The following is a 25,627-nucleotide window of genomic DNA, read 5'->3' as shown; positions in this document are numbered from 1 at the left end:
ACGAACCTTCGCACCCGCAAGACGTGTGTTTTGACTCTGTCCAGTATCCTGCTTGTGTATCCTGTCCGGTATTGATCCCGTCTATCTCGTCCTGTTTGATATCGGACTCCAGTCCCCAGTGTCTGGTATCGATCCCGTCTGTCTCGTCCTGTCTGTTATCTTGCTACAATCTCCGGTATCCGGTATCGATCCCGCCTGTCTCATCCTGTCCGATATCTTGCGCCAGTCTCCAGTATCCGGTATCAATCCCATCTGTCTCGTCCTGTCTGATATCTGACTCCAGTCTCCAGTATCTGGTATTGATCCTTTCTGTGTCGTCCTGTCCGGTATCGATCCCGTCTCTCCGGTATCTTCTCGTGTATCTTGTATAGATACTGTTTGTCCCGTCCTGTCCGGTATCGACCCCGTCCGTCCGGTATCTGCTCGTGTATCTGGTATCAATCTCGTCGGCCTCTGGCTTCCTGTTTTTCCACTCCAGACTTGTGTCTTACTGCTTCCGTCCAGCAATCACCGAATCACTGGCGTTTGTGTTAACATGCATAACTGCCCCATTCCTGTAAAATAAAGCTTGCTTGAAAACGTTACGCACCTGGGTCCTCCTCCTGTTCTGGTTCTGACATAGGGATCAGAACCAGAAATCGCATGAAAACTTTAGGGGTATGGTCACATTACAAGATCTTCAAATAGGGACCAACAGCTGTCCACATTTGCGCTTACCGAGACATTCAAAAAAAGTAGCGAAGACAGCAGTGGATTTTGAACTTGCAGGGAGGGCCACGAGAGGAGCTTTCACATAAGAGAATTCTATACAGTCCTAAAGCTGTCTTTAATGTTACAAAGCCCCGTAGGGTGTGGGAATCAAAACACAGCAACATGATTGACCAATAGCGACAATGATGTAATAATTAAAACGAACAGGCATCCTTTGAAATCTCCTTTGCAATTGTCCAGAATAAATTTATCATTGCTGATACATTCCCCATCCTGTATCTTGGCAATGCGTGAGGAAAAATAATCGCAGGACACAAAAACTGAATGTAAATGCATGCAAATATTTATATGTAGATGTTATTTCTGTTTATATTTGTTTATTAATAGACCATTCCTTTTTTTTTAACACTCAGGATCAGAATAAAGAACCTTTTTATGCCTCTTTTTAAGCACTTAATTTGTTAATAGACTTAAAGATTTCATTGCAAAAACATTTTCTTTTGCATGACATTATCTTGATAAATAAAATAGAAACATATATTTTTTAAATGCAAAAGAGATAAATGTACACTTTAAAATACATTTACATAATTTGAATGTACACAATCTTACCACAAGGTCACTTCCGCAGAAGAGAATTCTGCCAATACAGATTTAATTGAAATGGCCCCATTCATTCCGAATTAAAAGTTTGATTGTTTTTCTGGCATAAATTCACTGACGGAATGAACTGAATTGTATATTCGACCACAGTCAACCCATAAACCTGTTGATTCTAACCATTTATCCTTTGGTTCTTCGTACAGGCGTTACCACTTACCTCCATTTGGCTGGCTTGGTTTTAGCTCTGTCCATCCCCGGCGCAACATCCGAGTCGGCCACGCTGCGATTCTCAGGACAGACGGACTTTGTCGTTAATGAGAGCAGTACAACCGTAGTCCGGCTGGTTGTGGAGAAAGTGGGAGATCCAGTCAATGTCACAGCTTTGGTTCTGGTATGTATTGTGTGTCATGTATTTAGGTAAAATTAAATTTTAATCTTCAAAAGTTCATAGCCATTACAACTACAGCTAGTCAAGTTTTTATTTACAGTATCCTTCTGGGATAGGGTGTCATAAGGCAGGGATGGTGTGAACAGGGGGTCTACTGCATTAGAGTAAGTAACGGCAACATCAAAAATGATGTTTGCCAGCAGGAAGTCTTAAAATACTCAGTAGGGGTTTGACTTTAAAGGCTTCACATGGGGTTATGTGTCAGATGTTCACAATTGATGCCTAACTAGCCAAGATAGTGGAACGTGATGAAGGAGCTAGTTGTATAATCCCTTTTCAACAAATTTTAGTTGAGTTTACTACCACAGTATTTTGAATCCTACCAAAAGATTGGAGGTCACAGAGAAGAAAACATGCTCGCCTTCTGTCCTCAATCATCTCTTTTGTAAAATTACACTATTCCTGCTTTGTCCGTTTCAGCTGGAGGGAGTCGACACGGGAGATTTCGAGGCCGTTAATGCCGTCGCTTTTCTGCTGTCCACTGAATCTACCAAGACAATTTTCATTGCTGTGAAAGATGACGACCTGCCTGAAGCTGATGAAACATTTGTCTTCAACCTCACTGTCCAGGTTAAAGACCCGTCATCACTTTGTCTTTCACGTTTATGCCACATTTGTTTGGATTATGACGATGCGATCGGTGACCTGATTGTATTTATTATTAAATAGCTTTAGTTTAATCCAGGAGTTAAAGCAACGAGAATAATATCACATATTTTTTAAAAACTAAATTAAAATATGGATTTTGGCATATTTTTAATGCACCTTTTTCCTTTCATTTTTTACAAATATGAAACAATCTGTCAATAGGGGGCATGTTTCTAAGGTTACAGTTGAAATATTCAAATTTTGTTTTAAGATCAAAATTTGCAATATTAAACATAAAACATTAATCCAAAGACCATAGCATTAGTGGCTAGCAGTCACGTCAGCAGTGCAATATTAGTTGAGGGGGTGAAACCTGGATTAGTTGTATTTAGAAAGCAGGACATTATTTATCTAACCCTGCATGATTAAATATTACACTTCGATGCAAAGATGTTAGCTTTAGTGGCCAGCGGCCATGTTTACGATGCCTGCATTTGTAGTTACGGTCGGCAAAACCGGCATTAGCATTAACTGTAAAAGTAATGCTAGTGGGTAAAGCAAAGCAAAGCCACCAAATGGATGCCATTTGGTGATTTGGCAAGTGGCTACAAAAGCAGGAATACACATTAAATCCATTCCAGGGACTTCCAGATGAGACTACTACCCAGAAAAGATTTCACAATCTTGTTGGAGTCCTTCATAATATAATATTGTCAACCACTTACCCTTAGGTTAATCTGATTTTATTTTTACAAGCAACTCTGTTTGTCAACAAAGTGCTATATACTGTAAAGTTGAGTCGTACGTTTTAACATGTTGTAGTTGCTTTCATCAGTAAACAAAAGTCTGACTCTTCTGGTTCAGAAATTGGGTACGGAGGCATCAACCACAATAAGCCCTTTTTTAAGGTCTTTGATGTGTGTCCTCTATAAGACTTTACTGGGGTCAAACTGAGTGGGAGGGAGAAACGTACATGACCAGAGCGCTTTTGAGGTTTTCTTCTTAAAAGACGATGATGCTGTGAAAGGAAACTGACTTTGACAGTCGTAAAAATTCCAACAAGGACTTTTTCACCCTTGAAATTCACTCGCGACAGAATTTAATACCAGTTGACATGGTGACCAAATTGCACTACTGCACAGATGGTGTGGAGCCAGATTGTAAATACTTCAAGTTAATTACATTTGCAGTTGAAGATGCCTCACACCTAGAGGCTAACGCCATGGTTTCAAGTCAGAATTTAGTCGGCTAGTTTGATTGATGAGTTGAGGGGAAAGCCTGATTGTTACCTTTGTAATACATGCCTAACATTCCAAGCTGAAACTTCTTTAAGTGGCCCCTGGTGTTTTCCTGTGTTGCCTACCCGTATTTACCCTACATGCAGAGTGAAAGGGAAGATGAAGACAACTTAGCCCCTTTATTTACAATGGAGTGAAGACAAAGCTTTGGCCAAATCAGGTTACTAGAATGCTACCTTGAGGAGGAATTTGTACTTCGACATGGGTCACACACTTTGAATTAACATAACAGTAGGGGTGAAGTAAAACATTACAATTGTCTAAACATTATAAAATAGTATAAAATAAAAACCACATACAGGTATATTTGATATGTGTGATGTTATTTATTAATACTGATAATATACTGTATATGAAAAGAAACATTTATATTTGGTTTTGATTTTGGTTATGACTTGAGCTGGTACAGCGAGTTTGTGGATGAATACAGAAGGGGGCAAGACACAGCGGATTGAAATTAAAACAGATTTTAAAACTACATGTGAATATTCTCATTGCTATACTGTAGAAGACATTGTTGCTCTCTTTGCTTCCCTACTCTTAGTAATCGTCCTGGTTCTATATTGTTTATAGGCATGCAACCCAGCAAGAACAGCCTTTCGTGTGCGGTCTTTTACCAAAATTGCAAGCTCTGTTGTATGTTAATCACGTTTTTGCTTATTGCTTTAGCATCATGGCAGCATTTGAGACCCAAAGCTCATTAAAAAAGTAGAAAGAATGCAGTAATGTATTGGACTAACTCACAAAGTCTTTAAGAAGCACACAAGATTCTGAACTGAATGGAGAGTGAGAAACAGAGCATTGTGTGATACTTCAGCCAAAGTATATTTACATGTATATTATGATATGATCAGCATCTTATACGACATCAACCAATATAAAATAGAATATATAGTCATATGCACCACTAAGTCTGAATTTACTGTTGATGTTGTAAAATGAGGAAAATGCTTTGAGGGGCCCAAAAAACATCTTATTCCAAATAGTAAAGAAAAAAGCATCCTAAGGTAGGGACTCTGCAACCTTGGGTTCTAGTGTACATGCACTAGTAATCAGAAAATCACGGTACTACCTTATCTATTTTGATCTTATGACTAACTTTGATTAGTTTTCTGTGAGCATTTACATAGATTTACATCATCGAAATACTAGCAATCGTCTGATTCCAACCGGCATGTAAACCTAGTCTTTCGTATCTATTGATAAATCAATAGATCAATGATAAGCTTAATTGTATCCTTTAGTATTGCAATTATGTTCACAAAAATTACAAACTTTTCTTTCACAGTCCAAAAGAAGTAGTTGTTATTGTATAAAAGAAAAAAGAAAAAGTCTTTTGTTCACTTGGAGACACACAGGAAATTTTGAGATTGTCAGGTCTTAGTGCCGAGCGATGGCACTCAAGAATGAAGTGGAATCCCGCAGAGAGGCAAAGGGACCAATGAAGTGAGTCGGGACTAGTAGTTCCTGTGTTTGTGCTTTCTCACTATGGTGTCTCAAGGGGTGGTGGGACAAAAACTGAGAGAAGGGATTGTGAGTATCAGGGATGATGAAGGTTGTGTGCTGACCTAATTCAAAATGCTTCCGTTTTACAGAGCTCCTCCAATGGTGTCACACTGGGAACACCCAACAAATTCACCATAACCATCCTGTCCAATGATAATGCCTTTGGAATCATTGCCTTCAATTTAGTAAGAAATGTCCATTATTTTTAACTTCAGTTGTTCTTAGTTTTCCTATTATTGAAAGTCTCGCCTCAAGACTACTAATGTATGAACCATAGGTGCTGTGGTTGTCTTTTATAGGCTTCAAAATACAATTAAATACACATCAAACCTAACTTGTTGGAATTATGTTTCCATGGTAACCGTGGGATTTTGGGAACCATTTGTCTTACCACCTGCAGTTGGTTTGACGTGACGGATGATTTTTTTGCCAAGTTCTGTTGTGCTTGTAAGGGATCTGACAGCTGGATATTTTCCAAGTTTTTTTTTTTTGAGTTGTGCTATTGTTAGTGTTCAGTGAAATGAAAATAACAGATTACAGTATTCCCTCACTTTTGCGGTTCGACTTTTATGTCCTTGGTCCATTGTGGATTTATGAGTATGGACAAATACGCACATGGCAGAATTACTATATCACTTAACAACAACTTTTACGCTCAGAACAAATCAGAGAACTGCCTCGGGTTTCCTCGGCACTAATTGAAGCAATCCAAAATAATCGTTTTTTGGACTAGTGATGTTTCAGCGTTTAATGCATTTAAGCACAACTCTCTTCTTTTTCCATGATCAGTAGTGTCTTGTGGGATCCTGTAAAATTTAAATTTATGATCACTAACGTTTGTTTCTCCGATTCTGGAAACATAACACACATGACGACAAGCAGCATTTACGACATCTTGCGTTTCCTTAGTGTTCTGACCAGCGCAAGTCTTGTTTTGCATCCAGCTTTGACTCTGATGTCACATGAGACATAGGTTATTCAACCATCAAAGCCCTCCATTTTTATGATACACAACAAAACTTTTAGCGCGTACGCTTGTTGACATTTCATCTCACCATAGTTTTTTGCCCCCCAGGTTAAGCCCCGCCCACCGGATATGTCAAAATGTTTACAAACAAACGAGAGGGTGTATAAGGCAATCATTTTCAACATCCAAACTGTCAGAAACATTGCTACATTTATGCCAATACTAGTCAAGTCATGTTTATTTGTATAGTCCTTAATCACAAAGAGTCTCAAAGGGCTGCACAGACCACAAATGATTGCAAACCACAGACTATTATTACACCATCGCCTGATCTAAAACCTACATGAGGGCAAGGAAAAACTCAAAACCTCAACATGAGGAAAATGAAGAAACCTTGAGAAGGGACCGCACATGAGGTAATCCCCCTTCCAGGATGACCAGGCTGCAATGGATGTTGCAATAACAAATAATACACAGATATTGTCAACATGAGAAAATTAGCTGAAGAGCTGTGAGCCGCTGCGTCCATGCGTATCGCCATCGGCATCCTCGTGTTTAAACAAAAGAGTAACCGGTAAAATAAAGAGATTGTGTGTTGGAATGAGGCTGCGTAAACCACTCTACATTCTCAGATCTGATTTGGGTGGAAGTGACACACACTCTCTACCCACTTGACACACTGTAACAATGCTGTAAATTCTCTTTCATTTTCAACCATGGAAATAAACAAATGAAATAATACAAATAGCGTTCAATACTTTTCAAAATAAGTGCACTCAAAATAAAATACATTTATCTCATTCATGAGAGTATCACACTCGTACGTGGCTTGGCAGAAGCTTTGACTTACAGTATTTACGGAGGTATATGTCCAGGATGAATCAATTAATACACATTAGGCTTTTTAGCGAAGAAGTCTGAGCTTGTATTTGTATCCGTATTACAAGTCTAGAGTTTTTCATGGCATAGAAATATCTCAATTGTGTTTTGCTATAATACATAGTGTATACCTGTATGGTACCTTCTTATTTCATGAATATTCACATAATACGGCTGATAATGGAATAGATTAACCGCAAATATTGAGGGAATACTGTACACCAAAACAAAAATGCTTTTGACAATTTTAATCTTGTGCTTTGAAAATATTTGCCTTTCTCATTGCATACCAGATTTGATTACATTTTCAATTATTTCTCTTACCACAGACTGATGAAATGGAAGTTGATGAAGCAAGAGGACAAACCCAGTTCGTGCCCTTCACTTTATTTAGGGAAAAGGGGACATTTGGAACAGTCATTGTGAATTTTGAGGTTTGGCAACAATACATGAAAAAATATCACGTTTATATATGTATTTATTTTTATGTATTTTGTATTGATTTTCTTGTTACAGGTTTCCGGGGGTCCCAATCCTGCTTTTGAGGACCTCACCCCAGACAGAGGAAATATCACTATTCCAGAAGGTCATTCCATCGTCCACTTCAGCATTCTTATCCGAGATGACCAGGTACAAAGCAACAAATAGCACCGAATCTTTTAATTCACTCAACAAGCATTTTTTTATGCTGACCAGATTCCAGAAGATGATGAAGTATTTTCAGTCAGGCTCACTGGCATAGCAGGTGGCGCTCTCCTTAAGCCCAACGGCAGCAGCGTTGGGCTGAGGATCCGACGCAATGACAGCCCGCTTCGGTTCTTCCACACGATCGTAGCGGTTACAGAGTCAGCTGGAGTCATAGCCCTGAATGTGACACGTGGTCGGCTAAGTGAGGACGGCCGACTTGTTGGCTCTGTTGATACTGAGGTATTTTAGGGTTTGGGCACTCATTGGTCCATTTTATTCAGCATGAGTTGAACTCTTAAGTTCCAATCACAAACAGTCATAATTATTTAACAGCTACATGTTATTGTGATAGCATTTGCCCTGTCAATCAAAGGTTTGTGTGTCCTGCGAATTATATCATAGGATACAATTGTTGTCATTGTCATTGATAACAACATAGAAAACATAAATAGACACCCTTTCGGCATTTAGATAACGAATTATTTCATTCATATTACTGACCAAAATCAAACAAATTACCATGCTTATTTGTTTTTGCTCCAGAAGTGTGGGCTCCATCGCTGTGTCCTGTCGGTTTCTAAGATTTCGTATGTGGCTTGCACTATGGGTGGATACAAATATGGCATACACTACACATAGATAAATACAATTGTGGCATCCACTATATATGGATGGTAACAACTGTTTTTTTTTTCACCGCAGGAGCAGAAAATAAAATGGAAATGTCCCAGAGAAAACAACCTCATATGCATGAGGGTTTTTTTTGCCATTTTGCGTGTATGATTCGTCTGTGTACTACATGTTCACAGTATATATCCTGTATGAGGGATACTACGTGTCTGCAATAATGCGCATGTGTGTGGTGTCCTTTAAAGCCTCTTTGGTCTTGGCTATAGCAGAGTGTGACGGACTAAGGTTGTGGACAGTTGTCTTTTATACCGATAATGATTTAAAACAGATGTCATAATACAAATAATGAGTGGAGCCTCATTAGACCTCGTCAGAAGAAGTTAGACCTTTTTGACACCAATAAATCTTGTTTGTAGGTAACCGAATACTTATTTTTCTCTGTAATTTGGAAATATATATTTTTTAAATCAAACAATGTGATTTTCTGTTTTTTTTTATCTTCCACATTACGTCTATCATGGTGGAGCTTTATCATGTTGACAATTACAGGCCTCTCTAATCTTTTCAAGTCGGAGAACTTGCACAATTGGTGGTGTATAAATATTTATTTGCCCTACTGTATGCAACTTAATACAGGTTGTTATGGAATGGATAAACTGCAAAAATAAAGGAGTTGCTGTCATTATTGCCTTTATTTATGTGATTTACCAGGGTTCGCACAGACCACAGATTATTAAGTGACATCTGTACTCATTTATCTGCAGGTTTCTGTGGATTATAAAGTTGTAAGTGGCCAAGGGCTAGTCAGCGCCACAGCTGATAAGGACTTCCTTGACCTCCAGCAAGTCAGGACCATCACCTTCCCTCCGTTTGTCTTCGAGAACAGTTTGCTTTTTAACATTACAGATGATGACGTGCCGGAAATAGCAGAGTCTTTCCAAGTGGTCCTTCTTGAGGCCAGCATTAAAGGGGATGCTGTGCTAGTTTCCCCTACTTCCGTGCTTGTCACCATTGAACCTAATGATAAGCCCCACGGTGTCTTGTCTATCAGCACGAGTGGGGTTATTCAGCCAATCAGAATTGACGAGGACCTTACACAGAGGTGAAAACCCCGCCAAACACAAGTGAAAATAAAAAGAATTGGAACTAACAATTTGTTTTGTATTCCTGCAGATTTGAAGGCTTTGTTATTGTAAGAAATGGAGGTAGCTATGGACAAGTGTCTACAAACTGGTCCATTAGTAGAAACTCGAGTGTTCTCTCACCGGTTTCTAATGACCTGGCCCCAGAGGCAGGCATGGTGAGCTTTGCCCCTGGGCAGTTGACCGCCGTGATTCCGATAAATATTGTACAAGACGATCTACCTGAAGAGGTGGAAGCTTTCGTCCTAAGGCTGCTACCGAATTCTGTGACTGGGGGTGCTGAGGTGGACAAACCCATGGAGGTCAGTAAAGAAAATTGGTCATACAATGGGGGGAAACGCCCTTCAGATGTTGTGCGAATGCATTTTGCTTCTTATGTGTAGGTGTTTGAGAATTTAAGCCTAGTAAAGTTAAGTCAACTAATTTTGTCAGCCACTTTTTTTCTGTGGGGTTCCAATATGTCAATGACTTGATACAAAGCAGGTTGGCTAAATGTGTGCTTTTAAAACCTGGGTGATTTGATGTTAGGATTTCAGTTTTCATAATCCATTGTAAAGCAGCATTGACATTGTTTGGAATGCACCATCATTATTTGGCCCAGATGTATTAAACTGATAACGGCCAACCGTGACGTGTCAGTAATCAGCTGGATAGGAGAAAAAGACCCCATATTTATTTATTTGACCCGCACTGTAATTTTTAATCAGCCAACCTTACTGTCTGAAACATTGTAAGCATTTATGTTTCTGGTTAGAGTATATTTTGATTCTCAATAGAAGTTAGTGGCACAACTTCATTGTGTCTCCTCTGTACCTCTCCATAATTTTCGCGAGGCATCGGCAAGCTTGACCATAATCAGTTGTATGGCTGAGGACATGTACAGGCTCTTGTGATTGTACGAGTGCATTGAGTTTTGTTTTTCTTTGACAATTCATCTATTCATCAGCATTTGTATATTTATTTTATCTGTTTTAGCTATTAAAGTGTACAGCTAAAATAATGCCACTTAATAAGAATTAGCAATATGTTTGTCTTAGCCAAGGCATGTGTGACATTAAATGTGTTTAGAAGTGACATATTTTTCCATACTGTGTGCGCCCGTTTTTTCTAAATATAGCCTGCAGTTAATATAAAGTTAATGTTTAATCGGTATTATTTACCTTAGGCAAAATGTTATTGGTTGTTAGTATCAATAGAAAAAACTGTTATTGTGAATCCTTGGAAGTTTTGACCTTTCAAATTGAGCTTCTGTAATTCATATTGTCACACATTTCTTTAGCAAGTCCATGATCCTACGTTGCTCCTCAATACCTCTGATAAAAACAATTCTGATCCTTTTTTTTATGTTTCCGGATTTAACCACACGTTTCTCAATTATTATTCTACAAAAACAAAAACTGTCGTACATTGTCCATGAGTTCAAATCAGGCCAAAGATCCTGCATGCTTAAATGGGCTCTATTTAAAGTATTCATCACCAGTTCAATTGAGTTAATTAAAGAGAAAGCATATCTAACTATAGCTTATACAGTAGCTCTGTTTTACAACTTCCAGGCTCCTGAACCTCCCTCTTTCATTTTCACCTCACCGTAGTCCTTCTAAACCAGGCATACATTTTAGGATAAGTAACAGCATAAACATTGTTTTCAATCAAATATCTTCAATTTCAACATCAAATGTGAAACATCCTGCCGATTCAAATGACTTATTTTATTGCTGGTAAAGATTTCCTTTGTTTTCCTCAGATGTTATTTTACATCCAAGACAGTGATGACGTCTACGGAATATTTGGCTTCAACAACGGAATAGAGCAAAGCATCCAAAGCCAACCTGAGGGCCGTTTCCTGTCACTAAGCTTTCTGCGCGAGGGTGGCAATCTTGGCCAAGTCTCAATGAGCATCACAGCCCTTTACATTCCCGCAGGGCCAATAGACCCAGCACTGGCGAGGGAGCAGGTTTTAAATGTCACCCGAATTGTGAATGTAGTCTTCACCCATGAGCGCACGGTTTTCGTCAAGCTGCCGATCAGGAATGATGCATTTTTGCAGAATGGAGCTCATTTTTTAATCCTGGTAGGTTGCAAGGAATTTCCTCAAATCAGAGCTGTTTGAGTGTCTCTTTTGAATGCGAAAGTGGTGTAATAGTGGCACTCACTTCAGGTCTGTTGTTATGGTAACATCCTGACTGGCCAATTTGTTTAATCATAGAAACCAAAAACGATCCGGCTAATAAATGGCCTTCACATTTGTTTTATTAAATTTGATAATAATTTAATGTCATAGATTAGATGCAGGCTTCCAGGTCATTTTCTTGGCCTTTTATATTCCAGAACAACAATGATAACAGACATTCAACCTTTATTTACACATGCGATAGGAGCAGCACCTCGACTAATTTGCTGCTCTTCTGGTATTTTATGGACAAAGTTTGAAGAACATATACATGATCATAACACATCAAAGTTTCCACCCCTCAATAGGGAATTCTCCAAGCTGTATTATATGGCATATATTTTAAGAAATCAGGTTCTTGTGACGCCTGAAGGCCAAAAACATAAAAGACGACTGTAATATTAGTATATGAGTTAATATACGTACGAGGATGCCAAAATCAAAAGATACTTCTACAAACAATAAATATATAATAAGTACTAAAAGACTAAATATATGACAGCTACTGTATTTAGAATACTTGACCTTTAATAAACCATTTGATCGTTAACAAATTGTGATTAGTGCATACATGTATTTCTCCATATCCTAATAGACAAATAATATACAAATAATTGCTTCAAATAATTTTATTACAAAATTAAATTGGGGATTTTGGAGGACAATATATGAAAAACAATGTTGGTGTCAAGAATGTAATGTACAATTTTCTGTTCTTTCCCACAAGTTGAATGCACTCCACCTCATTGACATCACTCCACCGATTCCTTCAAAAAGCCCAAGGTTTGGTGGAGTCGTCAATATTACCCTCACAGTAACCCCTGATATCGCCAATGGGGAAATTGGTTTTACAAGTAGCAGCACAGTTGTGGTTTATGAGCCAGAGGACAGCAACTTTAGTATGGTAAGTTTCCAACACCATACAAAACCGTCTCATAACCACCTGTAATAAGTGATTTTTTTTTGTGATGTATGAATCGTACATATCCTATACATTTTCCAACGACTTATCCTTACAAGGGTCACGATTGAGGGAAGTAAGCAGGGGACTTATTGGACTAAATGACAGCGAATCACAGGGCACAAAGAGACAAACAATAAACAACATTCAAGCCTTGGGCAATTCACTTGACTCCCCGATCAACCTGCATTATTACAGTATTTTTGTATTTTGTGAGAAAACCAAAATGCCCAGAGGAAACCCACTCAGGCACACGTAGAACATGCAGACTCCACACCCTGAGGTTATAATTGAACTCCGGACCTCTAAACTGTGAGACATACTAACGAGTCATCCACCACACCGTAAACTGTGCTGCAAGCCACCTGGACTTGTAGTACAGAGATGAATGATCCACACAATTTCTGACTTACTTACTACAAAAAAATTATGTTGGTTGACATTGGTTGAAATTTGATGCAGGTGAGCCTTCCCCTGCAGCGTGACGGCACGGACGGTCATGCTGTTGTATTCTGGAGTCTCAAACCAATTGGTGCCAACCGCCAAGACGTAAACTCGAATGATCTGGAACCTCTCAACGGCTCTGTTGTCTTCATGTCCGGCCAAAGCGATGCATTCATCAACCTCACAGTCATGGCTGATAATACACCTGAAGTCAATGAGACTTTGTTGCTTACCCTTGATAGGTATGGAAACAGTCATGCGGGAATAAAGCAGCATGTTAATCACTGGGATGAGTGTAACAATTTGACACATAAATCAATAAGGATATTAGAGCCTAAGGTGGGGGGGTTGAGTGTTTAACTGTGAAGAAGGATGTTCTGATGAGAACTACAGCACTCTTCTTTCCCAATGCTACAGGGTGGAGACTGCCCGTTTTATAGTGTTCTTTGGGTAAGTAGAGAGTGAAGTGAACCTGGGCCTTTTGTCCCGTGTGAATCAGGACTTTGTTTTTCCAGAGTAGGGGGTACTTAAGAATTTTGGGCTCTGTGGTTGACGTAGAGATGAGGATCATTAGGGAGTTTCTGGTGGTGCGAAAAAAAGAAATCCAAAATAAATTAGTAGTTGGGAATCCTCTTTGAGTGGTTCACTTGAATTCAAACAGGCTTGATGCCCTGGCCTTTTGAGGCTTCCTGCTTTAGTTTGCATGAGTGGACTTGGCTGTGATTGCTTTTTTTGGAATGTTTTAACTTGTCTTGTTTTGTTCTCTAATTTATCTTTCTTGTGATGACTACTTCATGCCAGTCTATACACAAACGTACAAATCTGAACATAGCCTTTAGCATCAGAGCCAGTAGTACTGTAGGTCCTCACAACGATACTGAATATTATATTAGTTTAAACAAGTTTCATGGTCTATCACTTAAAATTTCCTTGGAAAAATAGAATAGAATAGAATATACCCTTATTGTGATTGTTACAAAATGGGTTAACATATTGTGACAACGAAAGTGGGCATGACACTCCAGTTTTACACATCCACAGTGAGCTATGAGCCAAGAAGATAAAGGAACAGAGAAGATAAGGTTATAAAACAAGGGGGATAAGGCTATAGTTATAATTTACATGGTATTTACACAAGAAATGTCGGCATGTGGGATGTTACATACAGTGTTATCGTGATACCGTTGGTATCGTAAGGGTTGTGCAATATTGCATTTGGTGCAAAAGTCATCATAGTGCAAAAAAAACAGTCAGCATGTGCATTGGTGCAAACATAGTCATCATAGTGCAGAAAAAAGAAATGGTCAGACATTGTGCAAGGTGAGCAGTAAACAGTGCAGTCGACATGTGCAAGAACATAGACATGAGTACCATTACCTGTATATTCGTATGAGGTAGTGTTGGCAAGAGTTTTCAGTTTTTTTGTGCGGTGTCTGTTTTGAGCAGTGAACAAACATAGTGCAGTCAGCATGTACGTGAGTACCATTTTACATTCGTGAGTACTCAATGAGTACCGGTACTCAATGTATAACATGTGTAATTGACTTACTTCATCACTTTGTCGTTGTGCTAGAGAAATCGGACAAGACCTGGCAAGTAAATAAGAAGAAAAAAAGGGAGATTTGGTTTGTTTGAGTGTCTTGAACTTCAAGGGGCAGGGCCAGTAAAAAAAAGAATTACGGTAATTGATTTTGTATGTGGCCATACAGTCTTAAATCCAATATCTCGTTAGGAAAAAAAGATAATGTAGGCCTATCCAAATATTCTCATTTGCGTATATTAAACTATATAAATGTAGATATATACATGTAATATTTAAACCACGTATTTGTTTAGAAATCAACCATTTCATCAAAATATTTTTGAAACACTCAGGATTAAAGTTCATTAATACGGCATGCCCTTTTTAGGCACAAACTTTTATAATATACATTTATTAACTTAAAATCTAACATTTTTGCATGAAATTTGATAAATATTTTGATAAATAAAACATATACAGGATTAAAAAAGATAGCAAGTACTATCTACACAGTGACCTTGAGCACAGTACACAGGAAGGGACACTAGGGACAAGTGGCACCAAAAACAATAAAATTTTATGATTTTTTTGCAAAGATGAAGTTAAAATCCACTATCTAATATTTTTGTCCCAGGAGCAACGTTGAAAATCAAATCCTTAAAGCTGGCTTCACCACTCGAGAAATAGTTATCATGGAGAACGACGACCCCGGTGGAGTCTTTGAGTTCTCTCCACCCTCTCGAGGTCCATGGTTCATCAACGTAAGTCCAAGAGACTGTAATTATTTGATCTTTGAATATTTTCCGAGCATGGTTACTTCTCCTTCCAGGAGGGTGAGACCGTGGAGCTACATGTGGTCAGAGCCCAGGGACAGCTGCTGAAACAGCTGGTGCGCTATGATGTCATACCTGCGGGCAATAACGAATTCTTTGGCGCTCCAGGGATCTTGGAGTTCAAACCGGGAGAGAGGGAGGTGATGGTGGCCCTGGTGGCAAAGTCTGACGGTGTGCCTGAAGTAAGAATATATTAAATCATAACAATACAGTAATCCTGCGGTTTTCCTAAAATAGCTTGAAAACAGCAAAAGTTGAGTTAAATGGTCTTTGTTCTTGCTCAGCTGGATGAGACCTTTTCTGTGGTGCTCAAGAGTCACAGCACTCCTCCCAGTCGCTTTGGGAGCCACCGGGAAGTCAACGTCACAGTGCGCAGGAATGACGACTCATTTGGCGTCATCCAGTTTGTTCCATCTCGAGCACTCCTTACCATGCACGAGAGCAAAGGCAATGAGACTTTCCAAGGTAATGATTTTGCTTCTCCCTTTAGCATTACTGGAAACTTTAGAATCCATACATGATGAACACAGTACAAACAATACAGTGGGTAACTCGCTAAGTCTTTACAAAGTACACAAGATTCGGAACCGAACGAAGAGAGAGAAAGGCATTGTGGGAGGGAGTTCAGCCTATAGCATTTCAGTATTTTCATGATGCCGTGAAGCAAAGCAATAGCAGACTAGCATGTTATGTGACAATGACAATAGCAGAACGGCATCTTAACAACATGTGAGGCATGCAACTCACACAGTAATGGGCACAAACAAGATTTTGGCCATGTGAACTAATTTTCAATTTTTGATGCAGTAAAGTTGTCACGGACCAGGAACGGAGACGGGACCCGATTGCGTTCGTTTTACTCAGTTTTTATTAAGAAGGAGAACAGGACTTGCATCCACGATCCGATGATCGTCGGTCACGGGTAGCAGAAAGCAGGAACGCGGAAGTGACACTTCCGTGTCGAGCGAAGGTAGTCGTTGACAGCAGGGCGGAGGAGCAAAAACATAAACGGGTCCAGAAAAGAGGTCGGCAACAGGTATCAGACAGAAAACAGGGCAGGATAGAGTCGGAGAGCTTGCCTAGCTTGGAGTATAGGTTTGCAGACGATCTGACGGGATCTTTCAGGAAGAGAAGAGTTTAAAAAGAGTCCAACAGCCAATCAGGATCCGTGGCTGTTGGCGCCAACGGGGCAGCCACAGGTGCCCCGAATCAGTAATCATGACAAAAGTGGGGAAAATGCCAAAGCAAGGTGTACTAAAAACCTCACTAGGTAGGGAAGTCGCAACCCAGGCGTCCACTGTAGCAAAGGAAAACATTTTTTTTTAGCCCAATATTTGGTGTATTATCTAAACAACGCATCCCTCTATGTATTCTAATTCATAGTAACCTACTCCGTGGAGAGAAGCAAGGGCCTCTTTGGAGATGTTTCAGTTTCCTGGTCCCTAGAAACAGCTGCATCTAAAGATGCCATCCCCCTTCAAGGAAACCTCACGTTCAAGGCGGGCGAATCTATGAAAAACTTTACCATCCAATCTTTACCTGACGAGGTATAGTCAAGATATAATCACTGAATCATATGCAATCCTGCTACGATTTTGATTACTTGTTTTTTTTTTCTTCATAGATCCCAGAAGGACCTGAGAACTTCACAATCACTCTTTTCAACGCCAGTGGTGGTGCTAGGCTTGGGAAAAATATCACAACCCGTTTTCAGATCAGCAAAAATGATGACCCCATTTATTTTTCTGGTAGGATTATTACTACGTAATTACACAACCATATAATCTTAACTTATTTGTCAATGTTGTCTCTATAAACCATTAAGAACCTACCATTGTTCGGCTGGGGGAAGGAGGTCTGGCCAACTTCAGCGTTGTGCGCGCTGGTCAAACAAACCATGTTGGTATGGTGGCGTACCGTGTGGAATATGGCGACGCGTCGCCTGCTGATCTCATCCTGCTCAGTAATGACACAGTTTTAATCTTTGACGTCGGGCAATGGTTGAAAAATTTCACCGTGGCCATAGAAGATGACAACATACCAGAAACTGATGAACATTTCTACATTGTCTTGTGTAACGCCACTGGTGAGTAGTCAGATATTAAAGAATAATTGACAATGGCCAACATATTTTTATTTGGAAGTATAGACTGCCCATTTATATATTAAGTGCTAATCGTGCTAGGAAACCAGTTTTCCCCTTGACATTGCATTTTTTCTTTCTAGTAATAGGTTCCACAGATAAATGCATAATTAGTGTCACCTTATGCTCCAGGACACTCAAACCAATCAGAGACCTGCCCTCTGATTTCTGGCTGCTGATTGGAGCATCCAAATAAATCATTTTTTCAAGACCAATGACAATCGAATAACCTCTTATCCATGCTGTTGACAAACGGTCAGGGGTGCAAGCATGAGCAACGTCATTACGAAAATAGACATTATTTCTGCAATTAACATTTAAGATCAAACAAAGGATGATTACACTCATGTCACTCACCCAAAAAAAGTGCTAGGCTTTCTTAAGCCTAAAGTTCGCTACATAGCTTCGTAAGTTCTGTTTACAAGTTGTGCACACACTTGGCTTGCTAGGAGCATGGACTTTAAATACATATGGATGGATACAACTGTGGTGTTATCACTGTGGGGGCAGAACATAAAATAGATATGTCCTGGAGAGATAAATCAATAATAATATACATTTGGGACAGATACTGGAGGTTACGGAACTCGAAAATTGATGAAATACTTTATAGCAAAATGTAACTTTGTGTATTTCTTCAGAAACAGTAATACAAACTGATGGAAAAATTGTCCATACTAGTTTAGACCGCTTGATGTGCATACATTTGGGATGCATACTGAGCTGTCTCCAGTATTCTCTTAATCTCCATATTGTGTGCCAGCCAAGGAATAAAAGACCCGACAGGACCTTAATTACCAGGTTCCAAATAATCTTCCACACAAAGACCAGTTGGCCTCGCTCTGGTGTAAAGGTGGCTTGCTGATGACATGCAAGTCAATATCCTTCATGTCAGAGATTAGTCAATTTCATGCAGAGACCTTGCAATTGTGTCCCCCCTAAAATGTTATTATGGGAAAATACCTGCATGCCTATTTTAGTGAGTAAAATTGGCTGGCAACCAAGAGTATGTGATTGATAGGATTACTCATTCACTGCTCAAATGTGTAATTTGACCTAAATATAAACTTGACTCTTTCTTTGAAGGTGATGCTGTGGTGTATGGAGCGGATACAGCTACTGTGATTATTGAGGCCAATGATGACGCTAATGGCATTTTTTCACTGGAGCCAATGGAAAAGACAGTCCAGGAGGGGGAAAGCACTAACTTCTAGTATGACAAAATCCTTATTTGTAAATTTGTTATGTAGTTTTCGTCACTTCTTTTAATTGTATTTCTATACTTGTATATCAAAGTAGAAGTCATTATTAAATCATGCCCTCTTTTGATGTTTCATCTTCACAGTGTCTTGCGTGCACGTGGAAATTTTGGTGATGTGACAGTTTTCTGGCAAGTATACGCCAACGACTCCATCACACCATTGTTGGGAAGTCAAGAATTTATCAACACATCTGGTTCAATCACTTTCACCACTGGAGAACATTCTAAACCAATTGTCCTGGAGGCCATTTTGGATCAAATTCCAGAGTTCAATGAGTTCTTTGTTCTCAGGCTGGTTAATGTATCTGGTGAGTTAAACAAAGGACAGTAGACCCCCGGGATAGGACATAAATCTGTTCTGAGGTGGGGTTCATAAGGGGAAACTGTTGTATGGCGGTGGATAAAAACCTACGGTTAGCTGATGCGTTCCTAACCCCTCGTACCCTGGATAAAAAAATCAGAATAAAAGATTTTAATACATTTGGCTCTACTTTTATGTAAGTGTATATGATTCAACAACATAGATACGCATACATGTAAAGGAAAAAATAAATTGTGTTTACCTTTAGTGTGATGTGACTTCAGCTGGTACAGTTGAGTTACTGGTTGGATGCAGGAGGAGGGGGAAGCGGTGGATTAAAATGAAAACTAATTTTAAAACTTCCACTTGTGATGTCTGTCATGTCTTCAGAAGACGTTGTTGCTTTATTTGTGTCATTATTCTTAAAACCGTCCCAATAATTGATTGGTTATGGCCATACACCTTTGTAGGGCTGCACGATTTTGGAAAAAAACTAGATAGCGATTTTTCAGGCTTATACTGCAACTTCCATGTGATTTTGGATTTTAAAAGTTAAGTGCATTTCTCTGCTTGTTTTGTTTTTAGGGAGAACTTGAACATAGTGACATGCAAACTTACCTCGAGATGACGTCCTTGGGGACTGAGAGTATACGACTGTAACATAAAAAACAATTATAGATCTACAAATAAAAACAGATTTCCAGTTGAACAAATGGTCTTTGTCGCCATTATGCAAAAATACAATGAAATTGAAGGGCTACTCCTTGCAGTGTACGAAAAGGATTTAGAGAGCAGATGGCTAGCTACACGCTAGTGACCAGTAACCACGACTTCTGCAAGCTCTTTGTGATGACGAAAATACAGATGAAACGTTTTTCTACGGGTAGTAGCTCAAAGTTGTGTGTTTTATAGGTAATGGATCTGGCATTGCTAACTGGCCACTTTCGGCAGTCGTGGTTTTAGAATAATTAGCCTAGTTAGCTTTTTCCTTTTGACGCCGCCTAAAAATCCAGGGAGCACCAGCTGGTGTTTATGATTTTTCATTTTCAATTTAACAAGTCGCTAAAGCTATGAGCTGTTGTGTTCGTTTTGGTGGCCAGTTGTGCCCCCGGCTGTTTCAAAGTTGTGCACACACGTCTTGCAAAATTTCCCTCGCCTTTATTGGTTGGAGCCATTAAAACCTGCTTCTGAATTGCCGGTGCTGTTAGACCCTAAAATGTAAGAATTCCTTTTGGCCAAACACCCAATCACTCAAATAACAATCTGGAACTATAAATCCTTAAAAAAAAAAGAAATTGCAGTGTTTTGCGGTTACAATATCGCACTACGTGACATCGAGATATAGATTACATTTCCCTTAATTTTGCAGCCCTAAACCTTAGCGATGTAATGATTTATCTGCCTTCTTTGTATCACAATCTTTGATTCCATGGTTTTCATTTTTTGCTTCCCCTTTAGCCTGCAAGTTTTAGGAACCAAAACTAATATATCCAGTGCAAAACATACAATACTGAATCACTGACTCGCAAAGTTTTTTCGAATCACACAAGATTTTGGACTGAATGAAGAGAGAGAAAGGCATTGTGAAAGGAAGTTTAGCCAATAGCCTATCTGCATCTTCATAATTCTACGTTACACAAACCAAAAGCAGACCAGCATTTTATATGACGTCAACCAATTACAGACAGTCTTATTAGAGCCATAACTTGCATAGTCAATTGCAGGCTGATTCTTGTATATGTTTGGACACACACAATTTTTTTATTTTGTATGGTGGGTCAAATGCCATAACAAGGGTCCAAAAAACGTATTTCTCAGCATTGTAAAATGAACACATTGTCATTAAGGGACGCAGTAACCTGGGAGTATTCTGTTCATTCTTAGATTGCGAAATGATATGTTTTGTAACATCTGTTTTAATGATTATTTATATATGGTTACCCAGGAGTTGGTGGTCGACTTGATGAAACATCTCTGAATACCTTGCTTGTCATTCCTTCCAACGACGACCCGTATGGGTTGTTTGCCATCGCCGACAGCAATCTGGACCAAGAGGTAGCAGAGGATATACTGTCAGAGGAGGATATGGCAGATGTTGTTTCCTTTACCATCCTCCGACAGCAGGGCGTGTTTGGCGATGTTCGCCTTGGTTGGGAGATTGTGTCGGAACGTTTCCCACTAGGCCTTCCTTTGATGGATGATCTGCTACTTTTAGCTTCCTTCCCAGATACAGTACAGCTCAAGCCTCGTGCCAGAAGACACCACTCTGCAACAGACACGTGGTTTTTCTCTGGGCTTCACGGTGCCTATGGGACTATTTCCCCCGAAGAGTCCCCTACTGTCCCAAGCAACCTGACATTCTCAGCTTGGCTGAACCCTGAAGCGGCTACTGATGGCTTTATAGTATCTAAAGGATTCCTGAACAACACTCTGTATTATGGTGTGAAAATCCATACCAATGAGTCTCACATCACAATCACGTTTTATTACACCATCAATGGATCAAACAACTCCCAAGTAGCCCAGGCCTCTGCAGCCAAATTTGTGGAAGATAATACCTGGGTACATGTGACCATTACAGTGGATGACGGGATTGTTGAGTTTTTCCTGGATGGGAACCCAATTCCTGGAGGCCTCAAGAGCATCAAGGGAGAAGCAATCGCTGACGGTAATTTGCTTTTTGTTTATGATCAGTAGCAGTAACTTTTTTTGAAATTTGTTATTTTATAGATTAACAAAAATGCCTGAGTACAGGCATATACTCTTTGTCTTCTTGTAGGAATGATCAAATCTATGACTCAACTTTTTATAATTTGCTTTTTCAGTCCCTATATTATGTTGGACACATCCTTATTTAATTTTTACTAACACCAATTTTACAATTTATATTTTTAAATTTACTAATGAAATTTGACACCTCGCTCATGTTCCGAGGGAGGCGAGGGACATCAAGTCCGAATGGACTAGGTTCCATGCCTCCATCTTCGAAGGCGGCTGATTGGAGCTGTGGCAGTAAGGTATTCGGTGCCTGCCGTGACGGCAACCCTCAAACACGTTGGTGGTCAAGAAGGAGTCTTACCTGGCCCTTCTGGCCTCTGGGACTCTGGACGCAGCTGGCAAGAATGTTCTGGCCATGCGAAATGTGGCTTCAGCAGTTGCCAAGGCAAAAACTTGGGCATAGGATGAGTTTGGCGACTTTAAGGGAATGCTGGTCCACCATCCGGCATCGTAGGGGGGTCAAGATGTGTGCCATCAACACTGTCTATAGTGGAAATGGGACGCTGCTTACCTCGACCCGGGACGTTGTGAAGCGGTGGACAGAATACTATAAAGACATCCTCAATCACACCAACACGTCTTCTTCTGAGGAAGCAGAGCCTGGGGACTCTTAGGTTAGCTCTCTTGTCTCTGGGGTTGAAGTCCCCAAGGTGGTCTTAAAGGTCCTACGTGGCAGGGCCCTAGAGATTGATAAGATCCGCCTTGAGTTCTTGTGGGTGTGTCATGGTTGGCAGGAGGCCCTGGGGATACCCAGGACACGCTGGAGAGACTATGTCTCTAGTCTGACCTGGGAACGCCTCATGAGCCTGTCGGATTAGCCGTATGAAGTGACTTGGGATAGGGAGGTCTGGAATTCCCCTCTGAGTGTGCTACCCCGGATGAGCGGAAGAAATTGGAAGGAGCAGCTATAGAACACAGTCGCATAGAAGGAGAATAAAACAAAAAGAAAAATCCTTCTTCACTTAGTGCAGCTAGACTACAGTTTCAGCACCATGGTCAGTGTCAGTGAGGCAGCATTTATCAATTTGTTTTAATGATAGAGTCTATAAATGAAATAGGGATGTTGTTCTGTTGTCTCACGTTGTTGTACATTTTAAACCAACATGTCCATCCTCACTTAAAAATGTACACCCGGACGTAACACACAAACACACGCACCACCCACCACTTGGCCCGGCCTTCATTGTTCAGAACTATAGAGTGTCTGCAACGCTTGAGTGAGCCCAGTTGGATGTCATTATTGCTCAAAGGAATCACTCAGCGTCTTCTTTTATTCCTTTTCCCTCCAATTACCGGAGACAATAGTCTTAGCCTGTAGTGGACTGAGAGCTGTCGTCAGGAATATCCCGAAAGGCTCTTTGGTTAACTTCAATCATGGTTAAAACATAAATAATTATCGGTTTTGTCAGATGTTTTTGTCTCGAAGTGGTTCTTCAACTTGCAGTTAGATAGTTTTGCAAAGGTGGTTTTTAAATTGCCCGTTTTTGCTTTGGAAGGGATTACAGTATACCAAATGTCACTGAAGAGTTACATTAAGCAAAAATAATTGCTGTAAATGTAAAATCAGGAATTTTACACATAAATCAGACACATCAAAACAATTTACTGCAATATTATGGAGCCTCAAAAGAGTTTACGACAAGATTATGGAACCCCCTTTATTGTCTTATTTATGTTGATATTTTTTTTTACCTATTTGTATGGTTAGTTGGTACCTTGCCATTATTTTATTCAGTTTGTGTGTCTGTGTATTTGATGTTCCAGGATTTTGAATGGGGGGGAGGAGAAGATTTTTCTTGGTGTGCATTGATTATTTTTATACAGCATACAGAAAAAAATGTCAGTGTCTGATGAGTTTTATCCTGTTCACAACAAATTTTTATCTGATGGATTATTGGTTTCTATATGTGTGCCCACTCTAGGACCCGCTCCTACATTCATTGGATCAGATCCAAGTGGTCAACAGCAATACACGGGCCTCCTTCAAGACGTCCGCCTATACCGTAGCCGGCTGAACCACATCCAAATGCATGAACTCCACAGCCAGCCGGCGAAATCAGACCTGCGGAGTGTATCGGGTTACCTGCGCTACCAGCCGGAAGAGATCCAGAAGTCCTTTGTGGTGGAAGTCAAGAATGATGATGAAGAGGAAGGGGAGGAGACCTTCTACCTTCAGCTGGTGGCTGTGCGTGGTGGTCCCCGCCTGCCTTCCCCAAGACCAACGGCTGTGATACGTGTCATGAAGAGTGACAACGCCAATGGGCTTTTTCGATTTACCGGTGGTTGCATACCTGATGTAAGTGCACTGCACTAACACCAAATAGTGCAATTTTGAAGGTGTAGTATGTTCAATTAAATGCGACGGTGGGGTTTTGGGGTTTTTAAGGGTTATTGTTCTATCTTCGTTATTCATTATCCATTATCCGTTATCGGTCAGTTCATAATACGCTACAAAGCCTAGGAGCCGGGACACTTACTCTCAGCCAAAAGGCTAAGCTAAGGTCCTAGCCCTAAAGCCTTGCTGCGATCATTGCGACGGTGAAAACGTCGATACCCAACGACTAGACAACTAATGAAACAGGTGACATGAAAAGGCATCAGATTTGATCTCATTCTAACACTATTTTTACTTACGGTGCTTGAAACGAATGTAAGAGTATGTAGAAAACAGAAAGTCTTCCTGAAAGATATAAATAAATGCAAAGGCCAATATATCATCAGATCCACCAATGAGTAGTTTCCATCACCGTGCTTTTTTGCCTTATTTTATATCCTTCAGGGCGATTTTTCTGTTTTATCAATTATCTTAACATTTGTTTCTGGCATCGTAAAAATAGTCTGATAATGAGACAAATTCAAACGACTTTTTGTCTTTTTTCTGAACTACTGGTGGTCGAATGGATAAGTGATGGCACTGCTACGACACACATTCGATTCACTGTTTTTCGATTGATCAATCTCAGCACAACCACAGTACTATACCGTAAAACCTCTTGTAGTAACGCACACGTGTTTATATGCTGTATGCATTTCCACTCTTAGCCACAGTATTTTGCAGTATAGGATGTTCACTAGGTTATAAGGTGCATTTTGAAATTTCTGGCCAAATTTTGTTTTTTAAGTTACTCCTTTTAGTCCAGGAAATATGTTTCATAAAGACTAGTCAATAAAATGTTTTTGTTTTCTGCTGTCTAAAAAATGATCACTTTATGACTTCACTCTGACCACGCTTACAATAACTATGGTTTACAGTGTAGCTCATGTATAGTCTATCTAGCGCCAATATCTTTTTTATTTTTACCGGTAATTATTTTTTTTTACAATTTCAATTTTAAAGGACCTTTTCAGCTGCAAATAATGCTCAAGGCTGGTTACAGAACAGTGACAAAAGATGGATGAAGAAAGAGAAAAAAATGTAATAAAGATCTAAAATAGATGCTATTGTGCTATTAAAAATAGCTTTGACTGTACCAACAAAATATAGTTTAATGTTTGATGAATTTGTCGATTGTTTTTCAATAAATTAATTGGATCAACTAAAGTATAAGCAAATACCTGTCACTACGTCTACTTTCATAAATAGCATTTTTAATGTGGTAATAAAACAGTCATAATTCAATTGTAAAGAATGAAAAATAAAATAATACACACATGGGCTGACCAATTATTTAAAATATTACATTTACAAAATTGTGAACTATATGGTTACACTACTGTGTCGGTGTAATGTTTTATTTTGATTGAACACAAAGACG

General features: G+C 39.6%; 2 protein-coding genes and 1 long non-coding RNA gene across 3 annotated transcripts in view; 2 read left to right on the top strand and 1 right to left on the bottom strand.

Moving 5' to 3' along the window:
* Positions 1 to 997: 997 nt before the first annotated feature.
* On the top strand, positions 998 to 9,423 carry LOC148366002 (adhesion G protein-coupled receptor V1-like). The gene is made up of 8 exons (XM_088334989.1): positions 998 to 1,001; positions 1,518 to 1,705; positions 2,183 to 2,332; positions 5,244 to 5,339; positions 7,330 to 7,434; positions 7,517 to 7,630; positions 7,697 to 7,927; positions 9,082 to 9,423. Exons 1-8 carry the CDS (start codon positions 998 to 1,000, stop codon positions 9,421 to 9,423), a joined length of 1,230 nt encoding a protein of 409 aa, XP_088191115.1.
* The window catches only part of adgrv1 (adhesion G protein-coupled receptor V1), a 133,586-nt gene continuing 117,068 nt past the window's right edge, over positions 9,110 to 25,627 (top strand). The window contains exons 1-15 of the mRNA XM_088336404.1: positions 9,110 to 9,419; positions 9,491 to 9,761; positions 11,204 to 11,530; positions 12,357 to 12,533; positions 13,053 to 13,276; positions 15,191 to 15,317; positions 15,386 to 15,571; positions 15,674 to 15,854; positions 16,773 to 16,936; positions 17,014 to 17,137; positions 17,215 to 17,475; positions 18,619 to 18,745; positions 18,878 to 19,101; positions 21,043 to 21,762; positions 23,795 to 24,168. Coding sequence (XP_088192530.1) covers positions 9,615 to 9,761; positions 11,204 to 11,530; positions 12,357 to 12,533; positions 13,053 to 13,276; positions 15,191 to 15,317; positions 15,386 to 15,571; positions 15,674 to 15,854; positions 16,773 to 16,936; positions 17,014 to 17,137; positions 17,215 to 17,475; positions 18,619 to 18,745; positions 18,878 to 19,101; positions 21,043 to 21,762; positions 23,795 to 24,168 — 3,363 coding nt within the window. The 5' untranslated portion in view covers positions 9,110 to 9,419; positions 9,491 to 9,614. The remainder of the gene's footprint in view (positions 9,420 to 9,490; positions 9,762 to 11,203; positions 11,531 to 12,356; positions 12,534 to 13,052; positions 13,277 to 15,190; positions 15,318 to 15,385; positions 15,572 to 15,673; positions 15,855 to 16,772; positions 16,937 to 17,013; positions 17,138 to 17,214; positions 17,476 to 18,618; positions 18,746 to 18,877; positions 19,102 to 21,042; positions 21,763 to 23,794; positions 24,169 to 25,627) is intronic.
* LOC148366001 (uncharacterized) lies at positions 15,446 to 19,843 on the bottom strand. The gene is made up of 3 exons (XR_015850529.1): positions 19,713 to 19,843; positions 17,222 to 17,345; positions 15,446 to 15,566 (listed from the first exon to the last, which is right to left on the bottom strand). It is a non-coding gene; the product is annotated as an uncharacterized LOC148366001 (long non-coding RNA).

The sequence above is a fragment of the Urocampus carinirostris genome, chromosome 5 (genome assembly GCF_059441175.1).
Source record: "Urocampus carinirostris isolate Australia breed hairy pipefish chromosome 5, RoL_Ucar_1.0, whole genome shotgun sequence".
Lineage (NCBI taxonomy): Eukaryota > Metazoa > Chordata > Actinopteri > Syngnathiformes > Syngnathidae > Urocampus > Urocampus carinirostris.
The sequence above is the reverse complement of the archived record's forward strand: the minus strand, read 5'-3'. Positions and strand labels throughout refer to the sequence as shown.